The 12,153-nt window shown below is 40.0% G+C and overlaps 1 protein-coding gene across 1 annotated transcript in view; it reads left to right on the forward strand.

The window, feature by feature from the left end:
* Nucleotides 1-12,153, forward strand: part of LOC124872875 (protein unc-13 homolog B-like) — a 93,952-nt gene that overhangs the window by 80,291 nt on the left and 1,508 nt on the right. The window contains exons 26-38 of the mRNA XM_047373285.1: nt 724-850; nt 974-1,070; nt 1,159-1,302; nt 2,134-2,211; nt 2,380-2,457; nt 8,059-8,147; nt 8,228-8,374; nt 8,451-8,574; nt 8,657-8,710; nt 8,845-8,922; nt 10,871-11,018; nt 11,487-11,579; nt 11,651-11,810. Of these exons, the coding sequence (XP_047229241.1) occupies nt 724-850; nt 974-1,070; nt 1,159-1,302; nt 2,134-2,211; nt 2,380-2,457; nt 8,059-8,147; nt 8,228-8,374; nt 8,451-8,574; nt 8,657-8,710; nt 8,845-8,922; nt 10,871-11,018; nt 11,487-11,579; nt 11,651-11,810 (1,417 nt within the window). The remainder of the gene's footprint in view (nt 1-723; nt 851-973; nt 1,071-1,158; nt 1,303-2,133; nt 2,212-2,379; nt 2,458-8,058; nt 8,148-8,227; nt 8,375-8,450; nt 8,575-8,656; nt 8,711-8,844; nt 8,923-10,870; nt 11,019-11,486; nt 11,580-11,650; nt 11,811-12,153) is intronic.

Here is a 12,153-nt window from a genome sequence, read left to right on the forward strand (position 1 = left end):
ACTGGTAGCTTTTATGTCAGAGTGGACAGTCTTGAAATGGGTGGAGAGGGAGGGAAGACATGCTGGAAAGGTCTGCCCGGGTCGGGACTCGAACCATCGTGGACTGAGGCCATCAAACATGGATCCTGCTCTCTACTGCTTTGCCGCGCCTGTTGGACATATTTTTGTTATTCTGCTAAAAATGATCTAAACACTTTATTCATGCAATGTGTTTAAAGTCCCAAAATGCTGAAGCAGTAACTTTATTGACAATTTTTCTCCATCCATCCCAAAGCAGACAATATATGTAAGGAGAGAGTATCTCAGAAGATGAACCTTCTTCATCTCTGTGACATGACTTCATTATTCTACATGTGGTTGCTCTCCAGAAATGTTTTTAATATGGAAACGTGCACAGTGAGCTAAACAGGGTGACGGCAGACATACCTTTACATGGGCTCTACTTTCACTCTATAGTGGAGGCAAAGTAATTTATGTCAAATCTTTTTTGTTAAACAGCAAAAGACATAAATGTCTTCATAATTTCTACACAGTAATTGATCATTTGAAACTTCATAACTCAGCCTGAACCAATCTGATGAAGCCTAAAGTTCATAAGCCGATGTGCCACTACTTATTTAACGTGTCAAATTACAATTTGAACCATTAAATTCATAATTTGTTTCCCAAACATTGACTGCGGACTTTGTCTGGTTTATAACTATTATTGTTTTGTGTGTGCAGAGCATGAGAAGCACCGACTGTGTAAAAGCACAGACTACATGAACCTACACTTCAAAGTCAAGTGGCTCTACAATGAATATGTCAAGGAGCTTCCGACCTTTAAGGGCGTTGTTCCCGACTACCCATCGTAAGTTCTCTGATTTTTCCAGAACTTAACCTCACTGTTAATTACCTTTACTTTGTCATAACACAAACAAGGAGCAGATATTTTAGGTGGGAACACCCTTCAAATTGTGTTTCTCTGTTTTAGATGGTTTCTGCAGTTTGTCCTGCAGTGGTTGGATGAAAATGAGGATGTGTCGATGGAGTTCATGCATGGAGCTCTGGAGAGAGACAAAAAAGATGGAGTAAGAAAACTCAAATTCAACTGTTCTCTTTTTGCCAATGAGGAAGTGTTGTTTCCAAGCTCAAACACTTTGTTGGCTCTTATCTCAGTTCCAGCAGACCTCTGAGCATGCTTTGTTCTCCTGCTCCGTGGTGGACATCTTCACCCAGCTCAACCAGAGCTTTGAGATCATCAAGAAACTGGAGTGCCCCGATCCCAAGGTCATGGCTCAGTACAGCCGCCGCTTCTCCAAGGTAACCACCTCTTTGGATGGTGAACCAGCTCTAGTTGCATCAAGTTGTTAGATATTATGGCAGAATATAATCTCTCTAATATTCTACTCCTAAATTTACTCTTGATGCAGCTTGAGAAAATAACAATATTTTCAGGCAGTGGAATATACAACCGATAAACAATAAAACAATACAGCCGAAATCAGACATTTACATTCTCTGTATAACAATGATTTCTACATCAAGTAATAACACTGGAAAAAGGTGGCTTGGCCTCTCCAGGTTGGAAAGGACCTTCTGCCTCAAATGGTGTCTTGTTCACGAGTGAGGGTAGAATGGAGCGGGAGATCAATAGACAGATCGGTGCGGGATTTATTAAGAATTAAGACATTTTGGGTATAAACAATAGATGGAGATGAGCAAAATAATGCAGGATTGAAAAAACTGTCAAGATTACTTGTATAGAAAATGATGAGCTGGGATCCGAATTTATCGCCCTGAGGAACTCCTTTAGATATGTGAAAAAAGGAGAAAAATGACCTACCGTAGTGGAGAAACGGCTTATAACACTTGCAGACTAGCCAATACGATCTACTTTGTTTACCCAAAGAGTCTGGTCAGTTGTGTCAAAACCATGAGAGCAGCAGAATATTGTTTTTTCACCACTTCATCAGCAGCAGCATTTATTGTGATTGGTTGCTTTCCATGTCCGGTATGATGCTTTTATTGAACTTATTTAGATTTTGTCTCATTTATTTGTTGAAAGATACTTTGGCCACATTTCTTTAAAGTGTTGAACGTCAGAAGTAGTTGGATTCGTTTGAATTGCTTCGTGACTTCTCATTTTTTCAGACAATTGCCAAAGTTCTCCTGCAGTACAGTGCCATCCTGACCAAGGGTTTTCCTTCCTACGTTGACAAGGAGAAGATTGTAAGTTGTTCTGGTTTTTTAATTACAAATGTATAATTTGCAGCAGTGTCCTTCTGCTTATCTGTGACATCAGTGCTTATTTAAACAGTTATGAAGATGCATATTGTATTCTACAAAATGATGCTAATGGAGCTCTTCTGTGTGCCTACTCCTCATGTTCTCCTATAGCCTTGTGTCCTCATGAATAACGTGCAGCAGCTGAGAATCCAGCTGGAGAAAATGTTTGAATCAATGGGTGCCAAACAGGTGAGTGCAGACACAACAGGTAAACGGGTATGCTGGGTGGCACAATATGCTTGGGAATACAAAATATGGTATTTACTATAAAACATGGTCAAACATACAACATGTTGAATTTGCTCCTTTTATGTGCTAGACTGCAACAGAGGAAGCACGGGTATGTACGGTAGCGCTAGATTGGATGTTTGGAGTAGATGAGGGGTGTTGTTGGGTTAGTGCTGGGCTCTAGTAGCTGTTTTATTTTATTTTTAGGTCTGTTGTGAACCAAAAACCTGACTAATAATTGAGCTGTTTAGTTGCAGTTTGGTTTAGCACTGGTGGGTTGATGGTTGGATTGTGGGGTTGGGGGTGAAGTAGCTTATGGATCAACCCATGTATTCACTTTACAATTAAAGCAAGATGAAATCACAGAGGAGGAGGAGGAAGCAGGAGAGGAGGTAGGTTTCAATCATGGGCCGCTCAGGGCAGATATTTGACTTTATAAAAGCACATCTGCATTGATTGTTTCTGTTTGCCTCTGCCTTGAACAGCCGGTTGTTGCAGAGGATGAGGAAACAAAATCTGTGGTGGGTAGCGTGAATGTTGGCAGTTGACTAGATGTTAGTAGTTAGCCTGTAGGACTCGTCCCAGAGGGTGCTGTAGAGTTATTTGCATTGCAAAGTGTAGTTTATTTTTTAGCTTCTGCTTTTTATGCTGGAACATTGGTGCATTGCTGGGGTGTCTTACAGTCTGCTCGTATTGTTAGTCATTAATCATTAGTTGCTGTTCTTGAAACGAATTATCCAGCAAAACAAAAAACAATGAAAGCTCACAATCCTTGCAAATAACAATTTAACATAAGACCTTTAGAAAAAAGGGTTTTAATTACGTTAATGTTGTGTTGCGGCCATTTTATGCACAGTCTCTGACATGCTCCACAAGAAGGGCACGCCACAACACATCACTGCTAAGGTAGCTAGCTTACATTGCTCTGTTGTGTATCCAAGAGTATTATTAGAAAGTCAAGTGGAAGGAAAACATTTTGTAGAAAAGGTGCAGAGCCACAGGATCAATAGACCTACTGAAAAGTATCTCCATGTAATGTAGAGTATATTCACTTAATACCTGATCGGGCTTCCTATTCCTATCTTATTTATGCTGTTTTACATCTGATCTTATTGCATTAATTACTGCATCAGTGCGGCATGGTATGGAGGTGATACCGCTGTGAAACCGCTGCAGTGTTAAGCTGGATTCACACTGTGAATATTGTTCGTTCTATCTGAAATCTTCTGTCCTGAAAGAAAATGAGTTTAAATCTTCGGTCATTCAGTCTGACCCACGCACTAACCACCGATTCAACTCTGTCATGACCAAAGACAAGGTATGACAAATATCCAGCAGTGTCAGAAATGCTGCTGCAGTGACCAAAATGTGATTTCTATCTTTATTTTCTCAGCCATTAACATTTCTACGCCACCTCCTTCCTGTCCTCGCCCTCTTTTTAGCATCCAGCTCCAAAAATAATCACCTCAACTCCCCTAACATCCTGTCTTTTTTTAGGGAGATTTGATGTTGGACTTTTCTGATGCTAATCTTCAACACGTTGTGCAGAATGGCATTTTTTGGCGGTGTGAGTCCTGTACAATTTTTTTAAATCACACTCTCTGTGCCACGGTTTAAGAAAGCTCAGGTTGCTTTAACTGTGACCTTTAGCTCCTCCGCATTGTTGGCTCTGGATGCTTTTATCTTCCTCTAATCCATCAATTCTCTATGGGAATCCTAGCAACTTGGATTCTGAGACTTTCCACTCTTCCTTCAGACTCTGGGATCTTGATTTCCAAATGAAATGCAAAATTTTGTGTCATCACCGTTTCTGCACCTTCTGAATCTTCTGTAAAATCTTGAATTTGCTTTGCTTCACAATGCAGTCATCCCTGTTGCTTGTACACTGTTTTTTCTCCCAGACGTTTTCCCTCCACTTAACTTTCTATTATTATGCTTGGTTAAAGCACTCTGTGAACAGCCGCTGTATGCTGGACAGTAGTCTTGAGTAATCTGCAGAATTAACAGAAAAATAAAGACTTGAAATGAATCACTCTGAGTAAAGATTGTGCTTGAGTTTTACTTTCTTGATTGAATTACTGAAATAAAATAACTTTTTTAGGGGATAGTCTAATTTCTTGAGATGCACATACATACTTTTTTCCTGACTGGCAGATTTTTACCCCTTAGTGAGTTTTACCCTTATTTTTAAAACAGTTTCCGTATTACAGTTTCTGCAGCTAGTTATCTCCACTAACAGGTAAAATAACACTTTAAGTCGTATCATTACGCCATGGGTTGGGGGAAAATTGCACACTTCCTCCTTGCTTCCACAGTGCATATGTGGGCTGAGAGGATTTAGAGGACCACTGAAGAAATCAGGAAAACCTGACCAGGTGATAAATAAATTACCTGATGGTTGTGCCCTTTTTCTACTGGTATTTTTAATACAATGTATGCTGAAGCAAGGTAAAAACCTTAGATGCTTAACTGAGAAAAGCACATCATTTAGTTATTTCGAATAACTTCTTATTTTAAGTCTTTTTTCAGAGTTTTGAGCCAATATGAAGTCATTTTATGTTATTAATGGTATAAACAAACAGGTGCCTTTTCTGGCAGAGAATGGAGAAAGACTTTCTTTACTTTTCTCTGCTTTTCCAGCCGGAGAACAGTGCGCTAGCATGGCAGGCAAGTTCACAGTATATGCAACATGTTGCGTCATACATGGCTGCATATACTCCTGTGTTTATCTTATTACTGGCTCACAATCTTCTTCAAACATGAAAAAAAAACACATTATGTATAATTATCTGAATAAAAGCAACGAGACCAAAACTTTGTGTTGTGTTGCCTCTTCACTGCAACTCCTAGTTTGAAGGAAGTGAGGAAGAGGAGGAAGTAAGGGAGGAAGGGGAGAAAATGGAGTCTGAGGTTTGTTGCAGTTCGAAGTGGTTTTTAACATCCTTCATTCTCTAAATCCAAGTCAGTTTTTCCCAATTTTCCCCACTTCCAGCACCTTCACAGCCAAAGTCAAACTAAAACAAACCATCCAACATGGTGGGGTTTTGTTGTCTGGTTTTGTTCTCATCTGTGAGGATTTCCTCTTTAGTTTTGTAGCATTTTCCCTTATTCGCCTTAAAAGTGCTCTTCCACTTGCCCCTCAATCTTTACTGATATATTTTGCATTTTAACACTTTGTTTTTGTCTTTTTTTAAATTATTTGTGGTAGACTAAAAAGGATGAGGTGGGTGTCAGTGTTAAAAATCTTATTTTGGCTGAAATTGACATTAAGTTATTAACTCAAAGCTGCTTAATTTTTAGCCCAAAGACAGATAAATGTCTAAAATGATACAGCTTCTCCACCTCATCAGGCCATTTTGACATATTTTTATTTTTTATCCCTAACAATTTTCTATCACAAAGATGGATGAACCCTTTGGAAAGGTAGGAACAAGCAGAATATCAAATTGCTCCTTAATTTTGCTGTTTCCCACATAAAGTTTAAAATGGAGCATTTCATCAAAATGTCTTGTTTTACTTCCTGACTTGCTGTGCCACCATAGAGAGAAAATGCATTTGAGGATCATAAGGTGAGTTTATGCATGTTACTGTTGGTGCACTGTAACATGCATATTATTAGATTAATTTACAGTAGCTTGCAGAAGTAGTCATGTTTCCAATCTGTGTCATGTTACACCCACAAACCTCAAAGTATTTTATTCAGTATCGTTTACGTTGTGAATTATTTTGAGGTGTAGAAAAAGATTCATGGTTTTCTAATTTATTTACAAAGAAAAACATGAAAATTGTGGTTTGCTTTTATTTTTGGCACCCAACTTTCACTGCAGCTGCAAATCGAGAGTTTTTGATCACTTTTCTTTTCAAAACAGCTCAGTCAGATTGGATGGAGAGCATCAGATTTCAAGTCTTGCTACAGATTCTCCTTTGGACTTAGGTCTAGACTTTGACTGGGTCATTTTAATGTAAGAATATGCTTGGATCTAAACCATCCATTATAGTTCTGGTTGTATGTTCAGGGTCATTGTGACCCTCCACCCCAGTCTCCAGTCGTCTGCAGCCAATTACAGCTTTTCTTTCAGGATTGTCCTGCATTTAGCTCCTTCCATCTTCCGATCAACTCTGACCAGCATTCCCACCAAGTTCCACTGTGGAGATGGTTTTTTCTGGCTGTTTTATCTGACCAGATCACCTTACCCCAATGTTTGCTCTGTACCCTACAGAGCTTCTGGCAAACTACAAACTGGACCTCTTATGCCTCTCTTCCATAAAGACCAGTTTGTGAAATGCATGACTGATAGTTGCGCCATTGACAGTTTCTTCTGTCTGAGCTCTGGATCTCTGCAGCTCCTCCAAAGTCACTACGGGCCACTTGGCTGCTTCTCTGATTAATGCTCTCCCTGTCAGGTCTGTCAGTTTAGGTGGACATCCATGTCTTGGTAGGTCTGCAGTTGGTCCACCCTCTCCATGTTCAGATGATGGATTGAACAAAGCTTATGATGTTGTAGAACCCAACCCTGCTTTATACTTCTCCAGAACTTCCTCCCTGACCTGTCTGTTGAGTTCCTTGGTGTTCATGACGCTGTTCTCTAACGAACTTCTGTGGCCAGAAACAGAACAGCTGCATTTATACTAAGATTCATTTACACACTATTTACTAATAGGCTGACTTCTAAAGACATTTGGTTGCATATGATTTTATTTTGGGGAACAGAGTAGAAGGGACCTGAATGCAAATGCACATTACTACACTTTCTTTGTAAAAAAAACAACTGCTTCATACCACTTTACTCTTCTGCACATCTGTTAACTTGTCTTTCACATAAAACCCCAATTAAATAAATTGAAGTCTTTGGTTGTAATGTGCAAAATGTGCAAAGCGAATATTTTTGTAAGGCGCAGTAAGACCATGCCCTGAAAATAGGAAGAAATTCAGGCAGTACTCTACAAACCCTAACAATACAATCTATTCCTGCTGGCCTTCCTCCCACGTTGCCTTCTCTTTGCTCTGCATAGCTGAAACTTGTTGTATTTCTGCCCACCAATACTGCTCTGCAGTTCTGACAGGCTATGAATCAAAACCTGTTGAACTGACTTAGTGAGCCACATCAGGGCTTCATGCACATGGGTCTCCTCCAGGCTGCGTTTGTTTAGATGGTGCTGGTGTATGTGTGAGTTGGTTATGGAGTGAATTTATGAATGCTTCCTAACGGGATCTTCAGGTGTAAAAAAACATGTTGCACAGATCACAAACCTGACTTTCATCTCTTGGTTTTACTTTTTCTCAAATCATGATAGACTTATGGGCTCATTGATATTCCATAATAACAGCTGAAGTCCTCCTGATGTCCTGCTGAAGGAGTGCAGCTTGTAGGAGCTTTAAAGTATTTTGGCTGAAATGTTTCAGCAGGAAATCAAAACTCTTTCATGCACAGCATTTATCGGTGTCCAGGTTCTCTGTCCAAGTGAAAATACCAAAGTTTTTCAGTTTTCTCCTCCTGTCTCTTTTTCTAAAAACACATTTTAAATACATCAGTTGAGCTTGAATCTTCGTTTCTCCAACAGATGGACACCGAGGCCAGTGACTTGCTGAACGATCTGCAGGTGAGACTCAACAACGTTCTGGACGACCTCAGCAGTACGTTTGGGAACAGGTACGCAAACATCACACCACCTCGATCAGCTGTTTCTCCTCATCCATCTGAGTCGACGGTTCATTTCTCTTCTCTTCCAGCTTCCAGAGCTGCATCAATGACTGCATGCGTCAGATGGCGTCGCTGCTGTACCAGATAAAAGGGCCGCTCAACGAAAACACCAAGAACCAGGTGGAGGCCGACTCGGACAACATGCTGCGGCCACTCATGGACTTCCTGGATGACAAGTGGGTTCACTGGGATTCCTTGTAAACGCGTCACATCTGTTAGTGTTTGTAACTGCGTGAACGCTTGTTTTTGCAGGTTGACTCTTTTCGCCACTGTGTGTGAGAAAACTGTGCTGAAGCGTGTTCTCAAGGAGCTGTGGAGGATCGTAATGACAAGCCTGGAGAAGACCATCGTCCTACCGCAGGGGAACGACACCTTTGTCAGTCTGCTGTGTCTTTCCTTCTCTGAAAAGTGACTCTGAAAGCCACAGAAACTGATAAAACCTTTTCTTTTTTCTGAAGGGAGCACAGATCCTTTCTGCTGCTAAAGAACTGGGACATCTTTCTAAACTCAAGGTATCATATCATCTCTTTATGTTTTAGTTTGTTTATTAAAAAGGGATTAATTTTCCTCAGCTTGGAAAAATAGACCAGAAAGCGTTGATTTTCTGTGAATTCATCTAATCTAACTCATTGTTTTGCTTGTTTAGGATCACATGGCAGGGGACGCTAAAAGCCTGACTCCCAGACAGTGTGCTGTCATGGATGTGGCTCTGGATACTATCAAGGTGAGTCCAAAATGTTTTGCTCCATAAGGATGTCAGTTAATTCGGTCTAATTAGCTCAGACCAACCTGTTCAGCAGCCTGGAAAGTTAGAGCAGTGGTTGAAGATTAATTCCTTTTTAGGTGCAAATATCACATAAAATGCAAAAAGCCACATTCAAATAATACACTAAACAATATATCCGAGTTATTGGGGAAGTAATCAAGTATTGCAAAGTTGCCAAAAAGTGGTTTGAACATGTAGGATTATCAGGTGATTTGGTAATAAAATAATCCAATTAGTGGGTCTTATTATTATTATTTACACTTAAAAATCTTCACACCTGTTTGTGGAAGGGCGTCATGGTTATCAGATGCAAAGTAGGTGTGGACCACTAAGCCCGCCATGAATGACTGAGGTTGGACTGGAGATATTTCCAGACAGTTGGCCTGGCAGTTAGCACTACTGCCTTGCAGCAAGAAGGTCCCTGGTTTGAATCCCGACCTGGGGTCTTTCTGCAGTGTTTGCCTGTTCTCCCTGCATGCGTGGACACCAGCCCTCCTGCGACCCTGCACGGAGGAGTGGGTTTGGACAGTGGAAGTATTGATATTTCCTGTCAAGTTAGTTTTTCTTCTAACTTGGCAGTGCGCAGCAACAAGTAGGGGAGAGGCAATCCTGCGTTACTCCACTGGCACTTCCTCTGGCAGTTTATAAAAGAACTTGACACCATAGTGATGGTATGAAGAAAACATTGACTGGTTTTTATTCACTGGTTTTTGTACCAAACTGTAAATTCTTTTAAAACATTTGTAAACCTTGATACCATTAACCAGCCGAGTGCTGTCGAGTTCAGAGATGGAAAAAAGTTATTCTCAGCAAGTCTGAGTGAAAGATTCCCTCATGTTGTCTAGTCAGATTATGACACTGTGTGGCTCTAGTTTGTTTCCTGCTTAATTTACCCGAATGGAACATTAAACAATTCTTCCTTCTCTGAACATTTTAACACATAAAGAGACTGTTTTTAACTTTTGAAAATTATTTTTTATTATTATCTTTTATTATCAGTTTTTAACTCTATTATAGATATACATATGATTTATGTTAAAGAAAATAGTGGAAACAGTGTTGAGTTCACAATGTTTCTAGAATTGATCTCATTCACAGTTCAAATGAGCCTTGTAGACTAATCACTAGCAGCTTTCTGGAGCGAAAGTGAGACGTTAAAATGAGGAAAGAAACAGCAGAAATGGGCAAAGATTTCTCTGATTTTATGTCGGTGCCATGAAAGAGTTTAAACATAAAGAACGCAATGACAGTGGTAGCCATTCAGATACATCATTAGCAATTATTTCTTGTCATACAGGCATATTTTTTATATTGTGTGTTCTTTAAAAAGTGTTTTTTCACACATTTGATTCTTAAAAAAAGAAAGAATTGTGGATATGAAACACTTTTCTTTCTGAAGCTCCAGCCCACTGGCAGTCTGTCGGGATTCCTACACTGGGTTGGGGTGGTATCATGGTTTGGGTCAACACTGCCTGACAGCTCAACATCAGTAACAAAATAAGGATATCTGTATTATATAGCAAATTCATAAAGAAAATATGTGGACACTGGTCTGTAGTTAGAAGAAAGTGGGTATAAAAAGACTGGAAATGGTCAAATTGAAGAAATGTTTGGGCTTGAAATGGAAAGTTTGTGAGAAAATAAACATCCCAGAGTTTAGTCTGAACTGCAGAGAAATTGGCTTAAAAATGTGTTGTTGATATCAGTTCAAACAGAGAAATACATTTCCTTGACATTTGAGCAGTTTTACTGGTTTTTACTGAGTCTTTGATATAATTAACTTCACTTTAAAGATGTTGTTTGTTTCTAGATCCATCTAATCCTTCAGGCCTCATACATGTTATAAAAGCACAAGAGTGAGTCCTCTGGACATTTGTCCACCATCTCTTCTCTGTTGTCTTTGCAGCAATACTTTCATGCAGGAGGAAATGGGTTGAAGAAGGCTTTCCTGGAGAAGAGTGCTGAGCTTTCCTCTCTCCGTCATGCTCTGTCTCTCTACACCCAGACGACCGACACGCTCATCAAGACCTTTGTGACCACGCAACATTCACAAGGTAGCTCCAAACGCGGTCTAATGTCCCCTTTAGGAAGTAGAAATGTTAGACTGCTTCCCGATGTGGGGCAGGAGATGATGCTGCGTTCAGGGTCAGAGATGTTTTTAGGACTCCTTCTTATTTTTGCCTTCTTTACATTCTGCACTTTGTTGCTTAAATTGTTTACATGCTGTTGCTGTCTTGTTTTATCTCCTGTGCTGCCTCTGTGCCAGTGCACAGCGGAAAGGGTATTAGGTTAACTCCTAATGAAAAAATCCAGCCCAGCAGGGGTAGGTCTCCTTGACATCACCATCAGTCCCTCTGTCCTTTATCATTTCCTCTTCGTTTGAACATTTTTCTTTTGTTTTGCGAAACTATTAGATAATCTCTCTCCCTCAATTTCTGTGGCATGTCTCTGAATATTAAGTGTTTTTATTTGCTTCCATGGGATCTAATGTATGTTTTGTTTGTGGCTGTGTGTAAAACCAGGCTCAGGTGTGGACAAACCTATCGGAGAGGTGTCCCTGCAGATTGAGCTCTACACTCATCCGAAGAGCGAAGAGCGGAAAGTGACACTGAAAGGTTAGTTTTACCCATAAATGAAATAAAACCGAAGCATTTTGATGCATCCACTAACATATTTCTGTTTCCAGTCATAGGAGCCAGCGATTTGAAATGGCAAACATCCGGCATGTTCAGACCGTTTGTAGAGGTCACCATGATCGGGCCTCACCTCAGCGACAGGAAACGCAAATTTCAGACCAAATCCAAGAACAACAGCTGGTCTCCCAAATACAACGAAACCTTTCACTTGTAAGTTAAAAAAGTCAGGATTTCATTTAAACTCTTTTTGTTTCTCACTTTAAACTCATTAGGACTTTATCCAGATTTATCGTGATATTTTTGTACAATTTAAATAAAAAACTAATAGATTTACTGGGAAAAAATACAACACATTAAAAAACCTGCTATAAACTGGCTGCATAAATATACACACCCTTAAACTAACGCTCGGTTTCAAACCTGCCATCAGCTACAGTGAATATGACGAATCTGCAATAAACTTTTAGCTCTCCTGGTACATATGCTTATTCCCACCATTTAGCTAGTTTGCAGTTGGTAGCACTGTTGCCTTGCACCAAGAAGGTCCTGGGTT

This window comes from Girardinichthys multiradiatus, chromosome 8 (genome assembly GCF_021462225.1).
Source record: "Girardinichthys multiradiatus isolate DD_20200921_A chromosome 8, DD_fGirMul_XY1, whole genome shotgun sequence".
Taxonomy (NCBI): Eukaryota; Metazoa; Chordata; class Actinopteri; order Cyprinodontiformes; family Goodeidae; genus Girardinichthys; species Girardinichthys multiradiatus.